At 38.0% G+C, this 19,384-nt stretch overlaps 1 protein-coding gene across 5 annotated transcripts in view; it reads right to left on the bottom strand.

Moving 5' to 3' along the window:
• LOC121167251 (syntaxin-binding protein 5-like) overlaps positions 1-19,384 on the bottom strand; it is a 252,185-nt gene that overhangs the window by 6,208 nt on the left and 226,593 nt on the right. For all 5 annotated transcript variants that reach the window (XM_040996671.1, XM_040996674.1, XM_040996673.1 and 2 more), the window contains 3 exons: positions 15,138-15,377; positions 3,403-3,763; positions 814-979 (listed from right to left, as the gene is read on the bottom strand). In XM_040996671.1, the coding sequence (XP_040852605.1) occupies positions 814-979; positions 3,403-3,763; positions 15,138-15,377 (767 nt within the window). The remainder of the gene's footprint in view (positions 1-813; positions 980-3,402; positions 3,764-15,137; positions 15,378-19,384) is intronic.

The following is a 19,384-nucleotide window of genomic DNA, read 5'->3' as shown; positions in this document are numbered from 1 at the left end:
CTTCTAACAATGTTGCAAAAAGCAGAGTACGTATAGATAGTATAGATATGCTAAGTATATAGATTAAGAAAAATGTCCAATCACAAATGGAGGAGCCAAACACAGCTCAACTAAGAAGACACTTCAAAGAGTTCAGTGAAAATGTAATTAAGACATAAGTTTCACACAAAAGTTTTTTTTGTAAAAAATCTATAGGTAATTTTTTTCATAATAGAAATCTTTCTTGAATTTGCTGAAGAGCCCTTGTACTTCAGAGCCTTTTCTCTTAATCTCTGTATTATATTATTTTTAGTTTTGGCATCCGTGAAATGAGACTTGGACTAATTAAATCTGAGATATTTAAAAATGTTGTGACCATTCTTACTCAAATTTGACAGACTTTTATCCTGTTTCTAGGCTATTCTTATCACCATGGTCAAATTCAAATACCCAGTCTTACCTCAAGCAAATATATTTATTAGTGTCGATCCTAATCAAAATTAAGGTTTCTTCAGAAAAGTCTATGCATTCCCTCATTGCATCCAAGATGTGTGCATAGACATTTCTCCCCAGGAGAAACTCTGCAATCTTTTGGAAGATTTTCCAAGTGTGAAAAAAGTATAACAACAAGACTATTTTATAAATAATGTTTAACATTCTCTTTACCTAGAACTAAACAAGAATTCACAGCATCACAATGAAGAAAATATGTTCAAAACATGAACCAAGAGTGTATTTGTTGTACGATCTCATAGTACTTTAACTTTTAGGCAACTCTCATTCTGTTTTTTAATAGCCATATATAATGTTTTATCATAAGTATATCTGACATACCTGTAGATTGTCACACATTTCTTGGCTGTAGGTTAACCGCTGAATTTCAGTAGGGGAGACAAGATATAAGGCCTGCCCCTCATTGGTGAAACAAAATGTCCGTGCTATCCGCATGTCTGTCAGTGGTAGATAATTAACATCCAACATTGGTCGAAGACTAGGTAGGCTGAACAGAAAAGAGTAAATGTGCATTTCACATCAAAGCTGTTAGACACTGATCCTTATGTAAAACAACAACTGCTTTACTATTATTTTATGGTTGTTTTTGTTCACTTGAAGGCTCAGTAGTGATAGTTTCACAAAGTAACAAAAAATCATGATCATGGGCCAGGTCTTTTATATTAATCCTCACTGGTGCTTAGCAAATATCTTTAAGGGATAGATGCATTAGCTAGCAATCTCAGGGACAATTTTACAGCATGTCACAGGTTGCTAGAACAACTTCTGGTTATGTCACCAACATCACAGCCAGAAAGTGTCTATTAAAACTTAATCTTTCTTTAAGATAAAATGTTTGAGTCTGAGGAGGTCATATCCTGGCAGAGTCCTGGAGGGGGTCCAGTCCACTGTGTCTAAGCATGGAGTGGCCATTCCTTATTCTCTCTAACCCAGGAAATGAAAATTGCATATAATTTAGAGAACCTACACTGAAACATGATTAACTGTGAAATAGCAAAGGCTGTAAGGGAATGAGTTATAAATAATAGATTAGAAATTGTACATCCAAATGAGTACTAGACATCTGAACGATCTTACACCAAAATATGCTTATCTTAATGTCATAGGTAATACTTTTGCTAAAATAGCCATCAGAATGTCCTTTTGGATATTTTCATTAATGCCACGTTTATGAACTACCAAAGCAAAACTATTGTTACTAATTTTTAAAAATCACACTTCTAATGCCAAGGGGAAAAAGGCCCATGTAATTTAACTGTCAGTTATGAAATTGTTTTAGTGATTATGAGTGTGCACAATGATGGTAAATTATTTCAAACCATTAAAAAAAAAACAACCAGAACCTGATTTCTTTTATCAGAGTAGTTTGTGCCTATGAAACTCTACTGTGTGCTATAAGAACAACCTTTCCATGACCTTCTAGCATTGTGCTACCCAATCTGGTAGCCTAACTACTCCTGGCCATGGAGCAACTGACATGAACTAGTCTGAACAGCTATGCAGTGTAAGAGTAAATTCCACATTGGATTTTAAATGCTGTTGTAGGAATAAACAGATATTTATTATGATCTGTTAAAGTATCTCATGAATCCAAAACAAACCCATTTAAACAAATTTATTTTGTGGATTCTTTTTAAATCAGTGGCTGGCATTGGTAAAGAGGTTCCAGTGATTTTTTTTTTTCAGACTCACCCCATGTTGTGAAATGTTCAGATAAGAAAAGCAGGTGCTATCATTGCAGTTGGGAAAAGCAAGGGAGCTAGTTGCTAATGGCTGAGAAATGATTGCTTTAACAATTGATAAAAATGTTTTTTCTATGCAGGGACATTTTATAAAGAAATATGGACAGTTAGCTAATGGTGTTTCTCACTGAAAGTGGTTGGTTGAGCACAGTTTGAGAATTTGCACACAGGAAAGTCTCTTCTATTTACTCTCAAACTGGGTTTTCTAAGACTGGGCATTACATGGCCGAAGCAGTCCTTAGCCACTCTGCAATCTATCAAACTAGGAGCTAAGACGAAAGTGTTCAAGACTAACAGTTTTTGACTCCAAATCACACTTGTGTAGTTCCTCTACTGGAGTTTGCATTCTCTTTGCTTACAGTTATTTGTATACCAGTCTAATCTCCTTAAGGGTTTTACTATCTTTTTTATATCATTCACAGGTTTTCTCAATGCTTAATCATGTTATTTGAGAACTAGGTGAGATTTTTGAAAGAATGGCAGTGAGTTGTACAAAATATTATGAACTATTTGCTGAATTCATAAAATCAAAAGGTAATATTTTCTCAAAAGTCTCACAAGTCTCATTTGATTGCAGTGACAGTGGAATGAAATCTATTGGCTGGCACCTTGTTAGGTGCCATTTTTTCCCCCCTAAATTTACAACCTTTGGCAACTTGGTTAACTTTGATTTATTAATAGATCTAAAATGGAGGATGCAAGTCATACTAAATTTTCCCATGTCCTGAGAGGCTATTGGATCGAATGAAGTTCTGTATGTAAAATCCTTGTATGTACTGTGAAAGTGATGATTCTTTTGCTTGCTTACTCCTAGGTGGACAGCATAACTTCGGAGAGATTAAATCTATTAAGCAAGTGCTTTTTGAACAAAAATATGTGAGTGACTGGAGAAGCAGTATTTTCATAAGTTTTTTGGCATCAACTGAAATACATAGTTCATTCACAATGCCAAATATTTTCAGCAAACACACACACACACACACACACATCCCCACCAAAACAAAAGCCAAATTATGAACAAATTCACCTCATATTGCATTCACAAACATAAAGAAACATTCAATTTTCTTAATATCTTAACATCTTGCACATTATACAGACTTTTCAGAATTGTAACTTGCTGGCATTGCCATGATTACTAAAATATTTTTTTAAAGAAGGAACATACCTCATTATCATAATATGCCCATTAGCGCAAAAGCATGCCAAGCAGGCACTGTTACACATGACCACCACATCTGCCTGCAATATAAAAGATGTCTCAGTGATGTTATGAACATAAAGGCAAGTCTGAGAAGGCAGTGAGAAGACTTTGGCTTGTTTTTCAGAGCATATTATTATATACTGATGATCTCCTATTTCTTGGTTTGCAGAGGAGGAGTTCATGACCAGTTTCCTTCTCCAGGATTTTTCATTTTCATCCATGCTGTTTGGATCCCTCCAAACTTCATATGGTGGTTGCATTAATCCTCCAGTTCGGTCCATACAGGAGAAAGTTAGCACAGCTCCTTTCAATGAGAGGAATGTACCTATAAAAACAATTTCCATCACTGGCATGTGAAAGCCTTTTGAAAACAACTGCAACTTATCTATGGACAATAAGGGTTTTATTATAATAATTTAAATTCATAGTCTTGATGTCGCATAAAAATATACCAATCAGTTTATTTGTGAATATACCTGTTTCAATACCTTGAACGTTTAGCATGTTTGGGCTTAAAAAGAGCCTAATATATTGGCTTGTTAAATTGTTTCATTTTTCTAGTGAGTAAACAAGACCCAGAAAGAGGATTGATTTAGGCCAGGTCACACAGGAAGATAGTCGCTAAGTATGGCCTTGATTTCAGGTGTCCTGATTCCTAAACCAGAGTTTTCCAGTTACTGATTGGTATCCATTAAAGTATTTGTAAAAGCAAATTTAAAACAATGTATAATCTTCACTTATTGAAATGATACATAGTCCAACTGAAAATAATCACTAAATCTGACTGCATTCCTTATTTCACAAGTTCATTTGCTAGAAAAAAAATTTTCTTCTCCTGAAATTAAGTACTCGCAACAAACTTCATGAAATTTCAATATGCTAGTAAATAAAAAAATTAGTGTCAGCTCTTGCACAGGCTTATGCATCTGTATATAGAAAAGGTGTTTACTCACCTCCATTTTCCAAGGTTGGTTATCCATGCCAGATCATTACCTATGAGAGATTTTTACCAGACTTGGAGGACAGTACACTACAAAGTTTAGGAAATAACTTGAGCTAATCTGATCTATGGCTATTTCTAAACTCTGCTCTAATGAGCACCCCACTATTCCTTTTTCCCCCTTTGTTCATTTATATCATGTTGAGTGATCCTAAGTAAATCCGAACTGATCTGCCTCAACAGATATGAAAAGAGTGATAACTAAAAATACATTCCATTTAGAATTTAGTTTACCTATAATTCAAAGCACTTAAAAATTTATCAGATTGAGAATACATATTTGGATGATCTGATTTTTAAAAAATTTTTTTACTTTTTATTTGAAAGGCAGAGTTACAGAGAGAGGGAGGAAGAGGAAGGAAGGGAGAGAAGGAAAAGGGAGAAAGAGAAAAAGAGAATATTCTATCTACTGGTTCATTCCCCAAATGGCCATGATGGCTGGAGCTAAGCCCATCTGAAGCCAGGAGCTTCTTCTGGGAGGTTCTTCTTGGGCAGGAGTCTAAGGGCTTAGGCATCTTCCTCTGCTTTCCCAGGACATAAGCAGGGAACTGGATCGAAAAGTGGAGCAGCCAGGATACAGACCAGTACCCATATGGTATGTTGGATTTGCAGGCAGAATCTTAGCTTTCTATGCCATGGTGCTGGTGCTTCTAAGCTGTGTTTTTAAGCAAACTTTAAAAGAAGCCTTTGAATGTCCTAGGGTAACTGAAGAAGATAGAATAGAGCTCAGGTGCTTCAGTCCATGGGTCAAGGTACAAGCCACAACAAAAATGACAGAAAATTGAAGTTGCCCAATATTCCATGAATATCAAAGACTGCCAATAGCAATGAAGAATGATTTATTAGAATCATGTGTAATTGATAAACATCTGGGTCAATGTAGCTTCTATTTACAAAGCCACGCCACCATGTTTCAAATGTACAGGCACCACCAGAACAATCAACTCTCATCACTTTCCAAAGCCCCACCTGCAGATACCATGACTGTATTAAATTTCCATTTCTAATCTGTAACCATTAATATAAGACCTTGAAGATCAAGTTTTCAGTTTAGATACTTTTGAATGACAACTGAAGTACCAGTTAAATGAAAGTATTTCCATTTGTATACCAAAGAAGGGTTATGTGAACCTGTAACAAGAAGGCAGCCACTTGTGATCCACAGAGAAAACCTGCACTAGACCCCAACCTTTTTGGTACCTTGATGCCAGACTTGCAAGTTTCTAGAATTACAAGAAAATAAATTTCTGTTGTGCAACCCATACAGTTTGTGCTATTCGGCTGTGGGAGCCCAAGCACACTACTACAGGATGAAAGGATTCTTTGTATCATTCTTTCAAAATTGGTTCTTAGAAGACTAGATCAGAATAATGACATTCTATGTTATCAATGAAAAATTATCTTTCAATTTTCAGAAATCTCATGTCTTCTATCAACCTTCATGAAACTAGCAATCTAACTTTATTAACTTGTGAGTCTAGTAAAATCTCAGAATCTTGGCAAGTCCTTACTTTTTAGAACACAAAAGACTTACAGGTAATGAGATCAGCAACATAAAAGTGGTGCTAGACTTAGAGTTTTACTTGCTCTAAGAGGTGGTGAGATTTTGAGAATAGAAATGATATGATCTTACTACCATTTAATAGGATCACATCTATGGCTGGGTATAGTCTAAGGGAAGGCAACAAAAAGCAGCAGCAGTGAAGAGGCCAGCATATAACCCATGTGAGAAATGGATAGAGGTTTGCTTGAACCTCTATCATTAATGTCCAACTCTAAATACACTGTGAGGATCAGAAGGATTTACTACTAAGTTTGATTTAAAGTTTAACAAACAGATAAGGCTAACATATGATGTCAATGATTTTGATCTGAGAAGAACTGAAATGTTATTGCATGGCTATGGGAAAGACCAGGACAGAAAAGAGATGAATATCAGGAGCTTAGTTGTGGATATGCTAATTTTGAGATTTATTAGCCATTGAAGTGGACAATAAATAGGCTAGGCAACTGTGAGGGAACTGGGGGCAATATTCAGAATATAAACATTAACATATGCTCCTCGGGTTATAAAGAGCATTTAAGATCATACGACAGGCTGATTTCATTCATGTCTTCAAAATAAAGACAACAGCAAAAAAATGTTTAACCGGTCCTTCTTCGGGCACTGTATTAGGTTCAGTAAAATGAGAAGAGAGTACTCTGGCAATCGCTAGAAAGATAGGAAGAAAATCAGAACAGTGTAGTGATCTAGAATCCAAATGATATATTTTAAGGTAGAGAGAATGATTAACTAACATTTATTATGTGAAGATGCTGCCTGAACACTGACCACTGGACTTATCAGTGAGGTCAGTGGTGACACACATGCAGGCTGTTGTGTTCAACGGTGTGAGAAAAAGTCTGATTAGAATGGGGTCAAGAGGGGAAGAACAAAATGGAAAAAGTGAACCTAACCCAATCGTATCAATAAATCTTGCATTAAAAAAGAAGAAACATAATAATAGATCCACAAAAATGTCTTTTTTTAATGGGAGAAATAATAGCATGATTATATCCTGATATAATAAAGCAAAAAGAGCAGCAGGGGGATTGCAGTACATGAAAGTGTTGTTAAACTCAGAGCCTATAGGAGTCTTAGTGAAGCTATTTACATGCCCTTTCCCTTACAAAAGTATTCAAATCTTAATTTACCTGTTAACAGCCATGGAACTTCTCAGTAACCAGATGTAAAGCTCTTTGGGGATAGAAAGTTTGTATGATTGCTTACTAATTTTTCTTCAGAACATATTACGATGTGTTTAGACTGCATTCCCTATGGTGGCTTTGATGAAAGGGATTAATCTGTGCTTGCCTTTTTCCTATCTAAGAGCAATCACTTGAGGTGTGCTGAACAGAGGCTTGGCTTATCATGAAACTAAGAAAGCTTAAACTTTAGGGTCCTCCACTGGTATTGGATCAAAGGCCCAGAAGAGAATCCTAGTCATATGTTCACATGCTCATATATTATTATAAGATTTGTAAAAGAAAAAATTCTTCCCGTCAATTAATAATATTAATAAATTAGCAACATTTAACAATGATGTTTACTCATCATTTAGGACTGTTTTACTTTTTCCACACTAAATATCTTCCAATCAAGTAACACTACATGAAACAGTACTTCACTGATCTGCACAAAGAGGAGAGGGGGCACTTTTGTGGAGGGATGTGTATATTCAAGGGGTTCACAAAAGTACTATGTCTAGGTTATTGCTAGGATCCCAGATACAGTGGGAGCTTCCAGGAAAATTGCCACAGACCTGATGCAATCCAGCATAATTCTGACATGAAGGTTCTGAGCTGGAGATTATGTTACAAAGAAACATTAATTCAACCTTAGAAGTATATAGGTAGGGCCTGGCGCGGTGGCACAGTGGTTAAGGTCCTCGCCTTGCACGCCCCGGATCCCATATGGGCACTGGTTCTAATCCCGGCCACCCCACTTCCCAACCAGCTCCCTGCCTGTGGCCCGGGAGAGCAGTCGAGGATGGCCCAAGGCTTTGGGACCCTGCACCCGCGTGGGAGACCCGAAAGAGCTCCTGGCTTTGGATTGGCATAGTATCGGCCCGTTGCGCTCACTTGGAGAGTGAATCATCAGATGGAAGATCTTCCTCTCTGTCTCTCCTCTCTGTATATCCACCTTTCCAATAAAAAAAATAAATCTTAAAAAAAAAGTATATAGGTAACATAGAACAAATTAGATTGAAAAAGCAAAGAACCAAAAAGCTAGCATGCAGAATTCTCTTTAAATCAGTCAAGAAGTCATTTAGAGAAATATTATGGTGCTATTAGTGAAAATGGATGAGTGGTAAGAAGGACCACTTGGGGTAAAGAGAATGAATTTGTAATTGAGAGCCTTGAATTTATTCATGAGTTTAAAACCTGAGTTTGGTCATGGGCCATCAAAATAATTTCCTTCCAAAATAGGGACCACATCTGGAAGAACAGATAATCATTAATTTGTATGGCAACATAGCTAATACAAAGATTATTATTAAAAGTGAGTATTACCAAATTTCTCACAGTGATGGGCAGTGCAATTCCGAGGAGATAGAGGAGAGACAGAGAAAGTACAAAGACTACTGGTAACAGAATTTCTTTTAAGATTCTTAAAATTAGAACATTTTAGAACAAGTATTTGAGGAAAAAACAGTACACTACATGATTAGTTTTCTTTAATAAAACCCACATAAATGAAGTCTTTTCTATCACTGTGACAGCTTTTAAGATTCAATACAATCTTCTCTGCCTCCTTTCCTCTGTCATCTGGCACCATTCCATTCCTAGGATTTATCCACGCCTTTTTCTTTGTTGCCCCCTAGGTTTTCTTTTCTTTTTTTTATTAAGTTTTCTTTTTATTGGAAAGTCAGATATATAGAGAGGAGGAGAGACAGAGAGGAAGATCTTCTGTCCCTTGATTCACTTCCCAAGTGGCCACAACAGCTGGAGCTAAGCCAATCCAAAGCCAGGAGCAGGAAGACTCTTCTGGGTCTCCCACGTGACTGCAGGGTTCCAAGGCCTTGGGCTGTCCTCAACTACTTTCCTAGACCACAAGCAGGGAACTGGATGGGAAGCTGGGCTGCTGGGATTAGAACCAGCGTCCATATAGGATTCTGGCACGTGCAAGGTGAGGATTTTAGCCACTAGGCTTCTATGCCGAGCACACTGCCTAGTTTGTTATGTCACACATTGTACTGTAAACATCTACTTTGAAATCTCTCCAGTTCCCACTTCAGATACTACATTTGTTAGGGAGATCTTTCCTAAATTCATTTTCCATACAGCACTATATACTTTATTCCTTTACTGCAATTTTTATTTAAATTTATTCTTTCCTAGAAGTTTCTGAAAACAGGAACCATTTTAGTATCTCCTTGCACTTAATACAGTAGTATGTTCCTGGTAAAGGCTGAATAAACAAATACATTTAAAAATGGACTATTTTCAAGTTTAAACTATTTGGATCACATGTGTTTTCAGAACTAATAGATAAAAAGTTAACAATGTTTTAATAAGAAAAATGTATTCAGATCCTCATGTCATTCCAATGCTGACCAATGGAAGCAGAAAACACCACAATTACAATAGTTTTGAATGGCTCCCATAATCTGAAGCAGGAACCAGAAGATATAGAATGGAGAACCGATACTGCAGAATGGTGAAAACTGTGGCAACAATGATAGTCAAGAAAGAAGCTATGAAGGAGGAGGAGGGATGAGTTTTCTATTTTGCAAAAAGTAAAGGCAGAAGGGGAGAGAATATGAACATACACTACTATCCTGTTATCTAATGGTTTACTCCACAAACACTCACACAGGACAGAGCTAAAGCTGGAACTTGGGAGGAAGTAAAGCAATACACATACCCACCATGGGCAGCAGGGACCCCAGTACTATGCTATCATCTGCTGCTTTTTCAAGCACATTTGTAGAATGCCACATGAAAACACAGTAGCTGTTAACTCAAAGTGGCATTCTGACATGCATGCCTGCTTCTTAAAGCAGCTTAACTTGCTGTGCCACAACACATGTCGCTTCCGCTATTTTGGGAACTGGGGCTGGGTGCACTGATCCAAGCTAGACTCTAGCACCATCTGGTGCTCGTGAGAACTAGGGTAGGTGTAGGACAGACCTAGCTAGGTCTCTGCCCCTGCTGAGCCATGTGTGAGCTGTGTCTGGGTATGGATGAGCCTTGACTGGGCTGAAACATCCAACAGTAAGAACTGGAATGGGTTGAAGACCAGTCAGGAAAGGCCACTGTTACTGCCAGGACAGGAGGTGGACTAAGTAGAGCTACCCATTGATTCACAAGTATGCTCAAGATCTGGTGATGGGAGAGGTTCTGATGGACGAGCTTGGGAAACTCCTCTGTTGGGACATAGTCCCTGCAGATGAGCACAACAACTACAATAGAGAGCAGCCCAGATCAGACCAGGGAAAGGTACCCAGCACACATTTGGCACAAGTCAGGACAGGCCAGGCTGAACCCATTCACATCACCTGCTGGTGAATCTGAGTACCAGAACAGTGTGGGTCAGACTAGGATTGGTTGCAACACAAGCTAGTACACATTACGGCTGGGATTGGGCGCCTGCTGTGTTGAGCCAAGCTGTAACCTTCACCAGTGTCATCTGGAATTAGGGGTGGGCCAGGCTGGGTCAGGCTGCAGCAGCCACTGGTAAAAGCTGAAGAGAGGCAAGCCATGTCAGACTGGACCTCATCACCCAACCAGCACATGTGAGAACCATCGGGGGAGGGGACAAAGCTGTGAGGGGGAATGTGGAGGGCTCCCCTCTTGGACCACCATTGCCACTGGGGAGCATGAGTTGAGATGGGGGCAGACCAGACTAGGCAGGACTACAACACCTGTGGGCCTCATGTGAGCTAGATTGGGGAAAAGCCAGGCTGGGCTGATTGTTCCTACTGCTGCAAGCAAGCATAAATCAGAGAGGGCAAGGGTTGGTTGGGCTCTGCCGCAGCATCAGCTGGCAAATGCTGGCACTGGGGGCTAATTCTGTCAAGTTAAACTGCAGAACCACCTGGAGAGTGCATGATCCAGGAGTGGGAGTGGTCCAGTAGGGAAATAGTGGGCACCTCCCTCTTGGGTTACCACTCCCACTGGTGAGCATGAAAACCAGGACTGGGGTAGGCATGGCTATACAAAACTGCACCTGCTAGCATGTGTGTGGGCTGCACAGTAGGGCTGGTTGGGTTGAATGAAGCTTCAATGCTCAGTGATATGCGTAAGAAGTAAAAGGGATGTGGGACAGACTGAACAAGTCTGCGGTACATACTGGCAAGCATGAGAACCAGGGTAAGGGGCAGGCAGTTACTGGGAGTCACCCTAACTAGGTTGCAGCTCCCACTGGTTTGCGTGAAGGCCAAGTGTGAAGTGGACAGAATCAGGCTTGACTGCAACACCCATTGGTTCATGTGGAAGATAGGGCGAGAAACAAAACTGACCCAGCAATTGCAACCACCAGCATGTGCATAAGCTGATTGGGGCTATGGACTCTGCTGGACCCTGTCCTGGCAAACAAACACATACAAGAATCAGGTCTGGGGATCACCCCAGACGAAGTTTCTTTGGGGATCCCTCCAACTGAACTGCTGATCTCAGAACTCCAACCATGAAGAGACTATGTCAGCCAGTGGATTCTGAAGAGATTTCATCATGCATAGAATGGCGAGATTGGCAGCAATTCAGAACTGTTGAACTATCAAAACTGCTTGAGCAAGACCCTTGGAGCATGCCTTACATTGTGGACATGGAATGGGTGGGAGGTTGGATGGGCCTTCTGCCTTTGTCTCTCCCAATAGTTCAGATACAGAAAATAGAAAAAATAAAATTAATGTGGAAACAATGGTCTTACCTACTTTCCTGTAACCCTCGACCCTTTGTGCCCTAATCAACTATGTAAAGATTATCAAAATAAAAAAATTGAAAAAATATCCTTTTTCATTTTACTACTATAAATCATGTTTTCCAATTAGGGGTTCTTGTCTTTTAAGGATTACAGAAAGCATGTGACCCTAGATTCATAGTTTTCTCTTGCTTTTAATTGATTTTATTAATTTTGAAAAATAAATGTAGATTTAAGATCTTTTTATTTATCTGCTTATTTAAGGGGTAAAAGAGAGAGATAAACAGACATAGGACACTTGTCTCTATTCCCGTTCACTCCCCTGATGACTCCGGCAGCCAGGGCTAAGCATGACTGAAGTCAGGAATTAGTCAATCCAGATCTACCAGAAGGCTAGCAGGGATCTTAGAATTGAGCTGTCAGCTGCTACGTTCCAGGGTGCAGCCTCAGAATGATGCTTAATGAGCAACAGAGCTGGGACTTGCAGCCATGCACTTCAGTTTGGGGTGTATCATCCGAAGCAGTGTCTTAACTACTGCACGAAGTGTCATGCTGGGATTATTTATTTATTTTAATATATATTATATATAATAATATATTATAGAATTATATGATATATTATATATAATTATTATATATAATATAGGACAGAGAAGAGAGACAGAAAGAAAGCTCTTCCATTTTTTTTCCCCAAATGGCCACTCCTGATCTGATGCAAAATCAGGAGCTTCGTCTAGGTCTCTCATGTGTGAATTGGGTCCCAAGGCTTTGGGTCATCCTCTGCTGCTTTCACAGGCCACAAGTAGCGAGCTGAATGGGAAAGGGAGTAGCTGGGACATAATCCAGTGCCCATAGGGTATCCTGCCACTTGAAGGGGGAAGACTAGTTAACTGAGCCATCATACTGGGTCCTGGACTTAATTTTTTAAATAACAGTTTAAGGATTACGATCAAAGGAATAGATATTACAGAATTCCCATATATGCATTCGGCCAACTTCTCTATTATTAACATATCAATTACTGCATTTATTATAACAGGTGAACTGATAATGACACATTATTATTAAGTCTTGAAAGAATAAGTGAATAATGAAAGAAATATTTGGAGATCATAACTTCCCATTACATGTCACTGAATACATAAAATGGAAACTTTCAAGTATTTACTAACTGGAGTTCAAAAAAATTATTTCAAAGATTTATTTATTCAACTTCAAAGAGTTAGAGAAGGTGGGGGGAGAGACAGAGAGGGATAAAGAGAAAGAGATCTTCCATCTGCTGGCTCATTCCTCAAATGGTCACAATATCCAGAGCTGAGCCAAACCGAAGCCAGGAGCTTCTTCTGGGATTTCCAAATGAGTTTAGGGGATCAAAGACTTGAGCCATTCTCTGCTGCTTTTTGAGCTTTGAGCAGGGAGCTGGATTGGAGCAGCTAGGACTTGAACCTGTGCCCAATTGGGATGCTGGCCCCACAGACAGTGGATTGGCCTGTTACATCACTGTGTTGGCCTAAGAGTTCAAAATTCAAATATATACTTATTTTGAATTTTGTTTCAGTTTTTTTTTTTTTTTTTGCTAAGAATGGTAAATTTACCTGTGACAACAAGTGATCTGTTTTATGAACCCTGTTGAATATCATTTTTACAACACAGAACATTACAATGGTATATGGGTTAAAACATTGTAAATATGCATTTGATTGACTCAATGAACATAAAAGAATTGTGCATATTTTGTTAAAATGAATAAAGGGATTTTCTCACTGAAATACCTAAGCATGTATAAAATAAAGTGACCTTTACATTAGCTTTTAAAACACAATGCACAAACTGACTTTTCCACCTAAAATCTAGTGATATGAAAATAGCACACCAATTTACTGGGAAAACACAACTCTAACCTGCCATATTGTGTACATTGTTTTAAAATAAAAACCATTACCTAAGTATTAAGAAATTTCTTAACTTAAGGATCTAGAAAACATTTCTTCAAAAGACAGCAGAGTAAAATTGGTGGTAAGAACACATTTCAAAGCGGATGGAACCAGAGACTATCATGCTAAGTAAAATAATTAAGAAAGACAACTACCACATATTTTCTATCATTTGTAGAAGTTAAAATTATAATATATAGTGTAGAAATATTCAAAGGAATAATAGGATTCACATGTATTCTTTGTCTGAAAGGGGGGAAGATAACTCAAGAAGGAAGAAAATACAACATTTACTTAGGAAAAATTCTTATGACCTGGATCAAACTCTACAGGTTTCAGAATAAGAAAAACAAATTATGCAAGTGCCTTTATAACATGAGTGTTTTTGTATACTCATGTTTACCATAATTCAATTTGTAATAGCTAAGATATCCAATCAGCCCAGATATTCATCAATGGATGACTTGATACAGAAAAAAATATATATACTATGGAATAGTACTTAACCACAAAAAGGGGTGAAATCCTGTCTTCTGCAACAAAATGGAGGCAACTACAAACCATTATGCTTAGCAAAAGGAGGTGGTATTCAAAAAACAAATATGTTTTCCCTGGTCTGTAATAACCAACACACAGAATATAAAAAATGTATTCTATGTATTCTATATGAGCAAGAATGATTATTTATAACTTATAATTTTTACAAATAATAGGCTTTTTTCTATCTTTTAATTGTTGAATTCTTTATCAAATAAAGTGTTAAGCCTGTGATTAACAAGTGAACTGTAAGTATGCCATGGTAAAAATCTTAGTGAGAGAAACAGAAATAAGGAAGGTGGGTTGGGAACATGGGCAGGAGGGAGCGCAGGGGGAAGATATCACTATGTTTCTGAAACTGTATTGTATAGTAAATAAATTTTAATGCCTTTATATCAATAAAATAATAAGCCATCCACCTTAGGTTAGCTGAATCTTTCAATAATGACATTAAAGCACTCATAGGCTCTGATCCAGCATAGAATTTTGGAAAAAGTTTAAACTTACTAAAATTAGATTTAATTTTTACATTAGGGTGTCCTTAAGTGCTTTTAAGAAATGTATTTCTCATAGCATTAATTGGGTTGCCAATGCCACATTTCACCATCATAGGAGAGGTTGTATTCCTCTACCCCAAATGAAAGGTAAATTACAATGTGGCAAATGTTAAGGCAGTGTATGATTAATGAGATTCTGAATACTGTGTTACACAGAAAACTTCTCTCAGAACCTCTGTCCCAAATCAACACAAATTTACATTTCAAAAGACATTTTTATCCAAGTTTGAAAGAGTAACAATGGAGTAAATAAAAACAATTCTTACCACTTGGCAATACCATGACTGGTTCTGTAAACCTTTGTTCATCTGCTATTGGCAGGTTTAGGGATATGATTAACACCATTCCCAGACTAGTTCCAACAAACAGACAAGGGGAGATGCTGGAGTCGTTTTTCCGTGCAAAGGATTCCATGAAGTATAACGCTGTGATGGCTTCCTTAGAATCTTTGTCAATACTGGAGATACTAGAGCTCCTGGAACGATTATAGGAATTTTCACGGGTTTCTATGGAAATTAAGAAAAAATAAGAGTTATCATAGGTTTTTCCACAGCAAATCAATATTAGACTTAATACATGAACGCCAAAATTATGTTTTATTCTTTGTTAATTGACCTGGAAGGTAGGTCATCAGTTTTTTTTTTTTTTATAATGGAGAGTCTAAAGTTCAAACATATAAATCATAAACCTAGTAAGCACTAGAATTAGAATGTGAGTTTCCAAAGATCCAGGTTATAGTTTTTATCTCTACATGACTTCACATGTTGGTTGAACTTCAATCTAGAAAAACAATATAATCTAAACAGTCAAGGTTACAATTGTTTCTGATATTGTTTTAAGAGTATGTCTTTTCCTGTCTCTCAACTGTTGCAAGTATTCCTAATGTTCTCCTGGCATTTCCCATTTATCAACATTGTTGTGAACACTGACATGGAAGGACTAATCCATACTGCACTCTACTGTGGCAAACACATTGTATATCTCTTATAATTACCTTCATAAAAATTAAAGGTAAAATCAAAGGCAAAATGCAAATATAATCTTCCAAGCCACCTACTTTGAATCTAAACTCAGAGCCAATAGGGAGCTTTGGATTGCACTATTCTCATTGACTGGGACCATGCTATTAGTTCCTGGCTTCAGCCCTTGCTGGGGGCCATTGTGGGCACTTGGGTACACATGAGCAGATCATAGTGCTCGCTTTCTTAAATAAACAATTTAAAGTTACAGGACAAATTTCTCCTTTTTGTCCATGATCAAAGATACAAAAATAATTATTTGTTATAGAACTCAGATACAAAGGAAGATCAAATATACTGTACAGATTTGAAACAGATTTATTTTCTTAGAATTCAGAACAAATTAGAGGCACACATATCTAAAACCCCAAATTACATGTTTTATTAAGGTGATTAAGATTATGTTTCTTCTCTAACTCCTATGTACTGCTTCTGTTATAACAATTTTAGTCAATACATGTCTCCAAAATTTTCCCTTTCATAATTTATCAACATTCAAGGTTTACACTCATATGCAAATGAGATAAGATTGTTGTCTTTATGTCCAGGAACCAGTGTTAATAGCATAATGTTAAAGAAATTGAAAAAACTGAAAATAAATTTACAACTTCTTTTGGAGGAAATACAGATCATCAAATTTTTAAAAAGGCAGTAAAGCATAGAATTACTAAACAAAAATACCTAAAACTTTTTCCTCAAGATTTACTTTATTCATTGAAAAGCAGAATGAGAGAGAGAGAGAGATCGAGAATGAATCTTTCATTCTGTTTCACACTCCAACTGGCCACAAAGGCCCGGGCAAGGGCTGGCCTACATGAAACCAGGAGCCTAGAACTCCATCCAGATTGCTCATGAGATTGTCATATTAAGGAAAACAAGTATTTGGGTTATTTTCTGATGTTTTCCCTGTCACATTAGCAGGGAGCTGGACAGGAAGTGATGTGCGGGCTAAGGGAGAAAGCAGCTGCAGCTTAATGTGCTGCATTGCAACACTGTCCCCTCCCTAATGTTCTCGGTGAACACGATGGTAGCAGCAGAGTTACACAATTTCTCCATTTTTCCTGTGGAAAAATTTCTAGATTCTGGTTTTTATACTTCATTCCCTGCTCTCAATTTCATTCCATATACAAACATCCAGACTGAATGTCCAAGATGGCTGAATAGTGAGAAGATGCACTGACTACAGCCACAGAGGGACATGAACAAACCAAAGGAAGGACGTTTCCAGGAGCCTGACCGGTAGACATTTTCAGTGAAGTGACAGAACAGAGCAGAGTACAGACACACTTCTGTGGCTGACCACGGCATGCAGTCAGCTGTCCATTGGGAGGCACCACCTTCCCAAGTCAGATAGCAGGAAGCTGCTGTGGGCCCTGTGCCTGACATCTTTACCTGAGGGAGCAGTCCACAGTCTGTCACTGACTTCAGCTCCAGCCTTGGGAACCAACTGGTGCCTGACTCTGAACCAAGCCAATTGCTTGGTTTCAAAAAGGGAAGCCACATTGTCTTATTCTCCTTCCTTACCCTGACAGAACACATATTCTGTTCTGCTGCTACCAGAAGTCTCTAGGGCCAAAGTCAGGATGCTTCGTGGGACAGAGATCAGATTGTGGCTTCCTACAACTGCAGGAGTTTTGACAGAAGCCCCTAAGTTGTGCTCACTCACTTTGGATAATCTGGGGGTGTGTGGGGGTGTTCCTTTAGTTTCTTGGGGCTAGTACCAACATCAGTCCATAAAATTCTGACCTGATTTAAGGAATTTCCCTGTGAGCTTCCTAGCTCCCCAGGACTAGGTGCCCTGGGCACAAACCCCAACAACATCTTGCATACTTTACGAGAAAATGAGGGCAACTTTGTCTGTGTCTTGCAATACTGCGACTGCTCATATTGGTTTCATTATCTTTGGAGTAATTTTTATACATTTGTGGTACCTTGAGGGTTCTATTACATTTCTCTGCTTCAGACAAGTGGTTCACATTATTCCCAGTGTCAGGCTTCCATCCTGAGAAAGCTGAGCAATGAACCCACTGAATCTTGCAACATGAAGACTGTAATACTCAGTAGTAATTTCCTAAAATCCACTGTAATCTACTTGGTGTTACCTTGAGAAGAACATGCTCACATTTTGCCTCTGGATCCATATCTGCCAGTGCAAAAAACCCCTGGATACCATATAGTCACCCTGTGGATCTGGAGCAGGGTTTTGTTCATATCTGCCAGTACTGAGCCTATGTATTACAGCCTGAGCAGCAGTTGCACTCTCCTAGCAGAACCTGGGATACAGGGATAGCCTCCTATATGCCCCTTAGCATTGTGAACAAGGTCCCTGGCTATCATAACCCCTAGTGTCTCTGACAGTTTCTCTATGGACTGAGGATACACACTGTAGGAAGTCCACATTTGCCTCAAGTCAGACTTTTACATCTATAGACTCTGGCAGACAAGATCACTGTGTCACTTATAGATACAGTTGGAATTAATTAAAGCAAAAGAAATCACTCAGGACGTAAGTCTTGGCTCACCTGGAACCAAGCCAAACAACAGGCCAAGTGATTGCCTCCATTGTATCTACACCATAAATTGTTTTCCAGTACAGACTACTTCATAAAGAAGAGTCTATTTTGCCAGATATAAATATAGGGAAACAGGAAACAAAGGAGTAAGGTAATTTGAAGCCTCCAAAAGAAAATAATTCTTCAGAATTAGACCTTTATCTGAAAGAAATCTGAAACGCCAGATACAGAATTCACAATCAGAATTGCAAGGAAACTCACTGTGATACAAAGAATACAGACAGAAAAGGGAGGAAATCAATGAGTTGCTCTATACCACAAATTAGGTATACCTCAGAATTAGCATACCTCAGAATTAGCATACCTCAGAATTAGCATACCTCAGAACTATAAAAGCTGTATATGACAAAAAGCAGTCAATATCATGCTGAACACATTTCCCCTCAGATTTGGACCAAGACAAAGATACCCAATTTTACAACTCTCATTCGGTTAGCACTGGGAATTTTAGCAACAACAATCAGGGAGGAGAAGGAAATAAAGGGTGTCAAAGTTGCCAAGGACAAAGACAATTCATTTGTTCATGTTTGCAGATGACATGATGCTGTAAATGGGAAATCCTAAACAAACACTCCACCAAAAAGCTGTTAGAACTGATAAGCTAGTTCAGTAAAGTTTCAGATTACAAAATCAACATGTAAAAACAATGTATTTTTATACAGAAGTGCTGAACTTAAAAAGAAATTAAGAAATCCCACTCACAATAGCCACAAAAATCAAATAATTAGGAATAAATTTACCAATTAATTCAAATATTTCTGTGATAAAAATGATAAAACACTGATGAAAGAAATAGCCAAGGATACACACAAAAAATTGAAAGTTATTCCTTGCCTACATATTGGAAAAATTACTATCATCAAAACATCTATACTACTAAAGCAATTACAGATTCAATGTGTATCTGTCACAAATCCAATG

The sequence above is a fragment of the Ochotona curzoniae genome, unplaced genomic scaffold (assembly GCF_017591425.1).
Source record: "Ochotona curzoniae isolate NIBS_2020 unplaced genomic scaffold, NIBS_Ocur_1.0 patch355, whole genome shotgun sequence".
Taxonomy (NCBI): Eukaryota; Metazoa; Chordata; class Mammalia; order Lagomorpha; family Ochotonidae; genus Ochotona; species Ochotona curzoniae.
The sequence above is the reverse complement of the archived record's forward strand: the minus strand, read 5'-3'. Positions and strand labels throughout refer to the sequence as shown.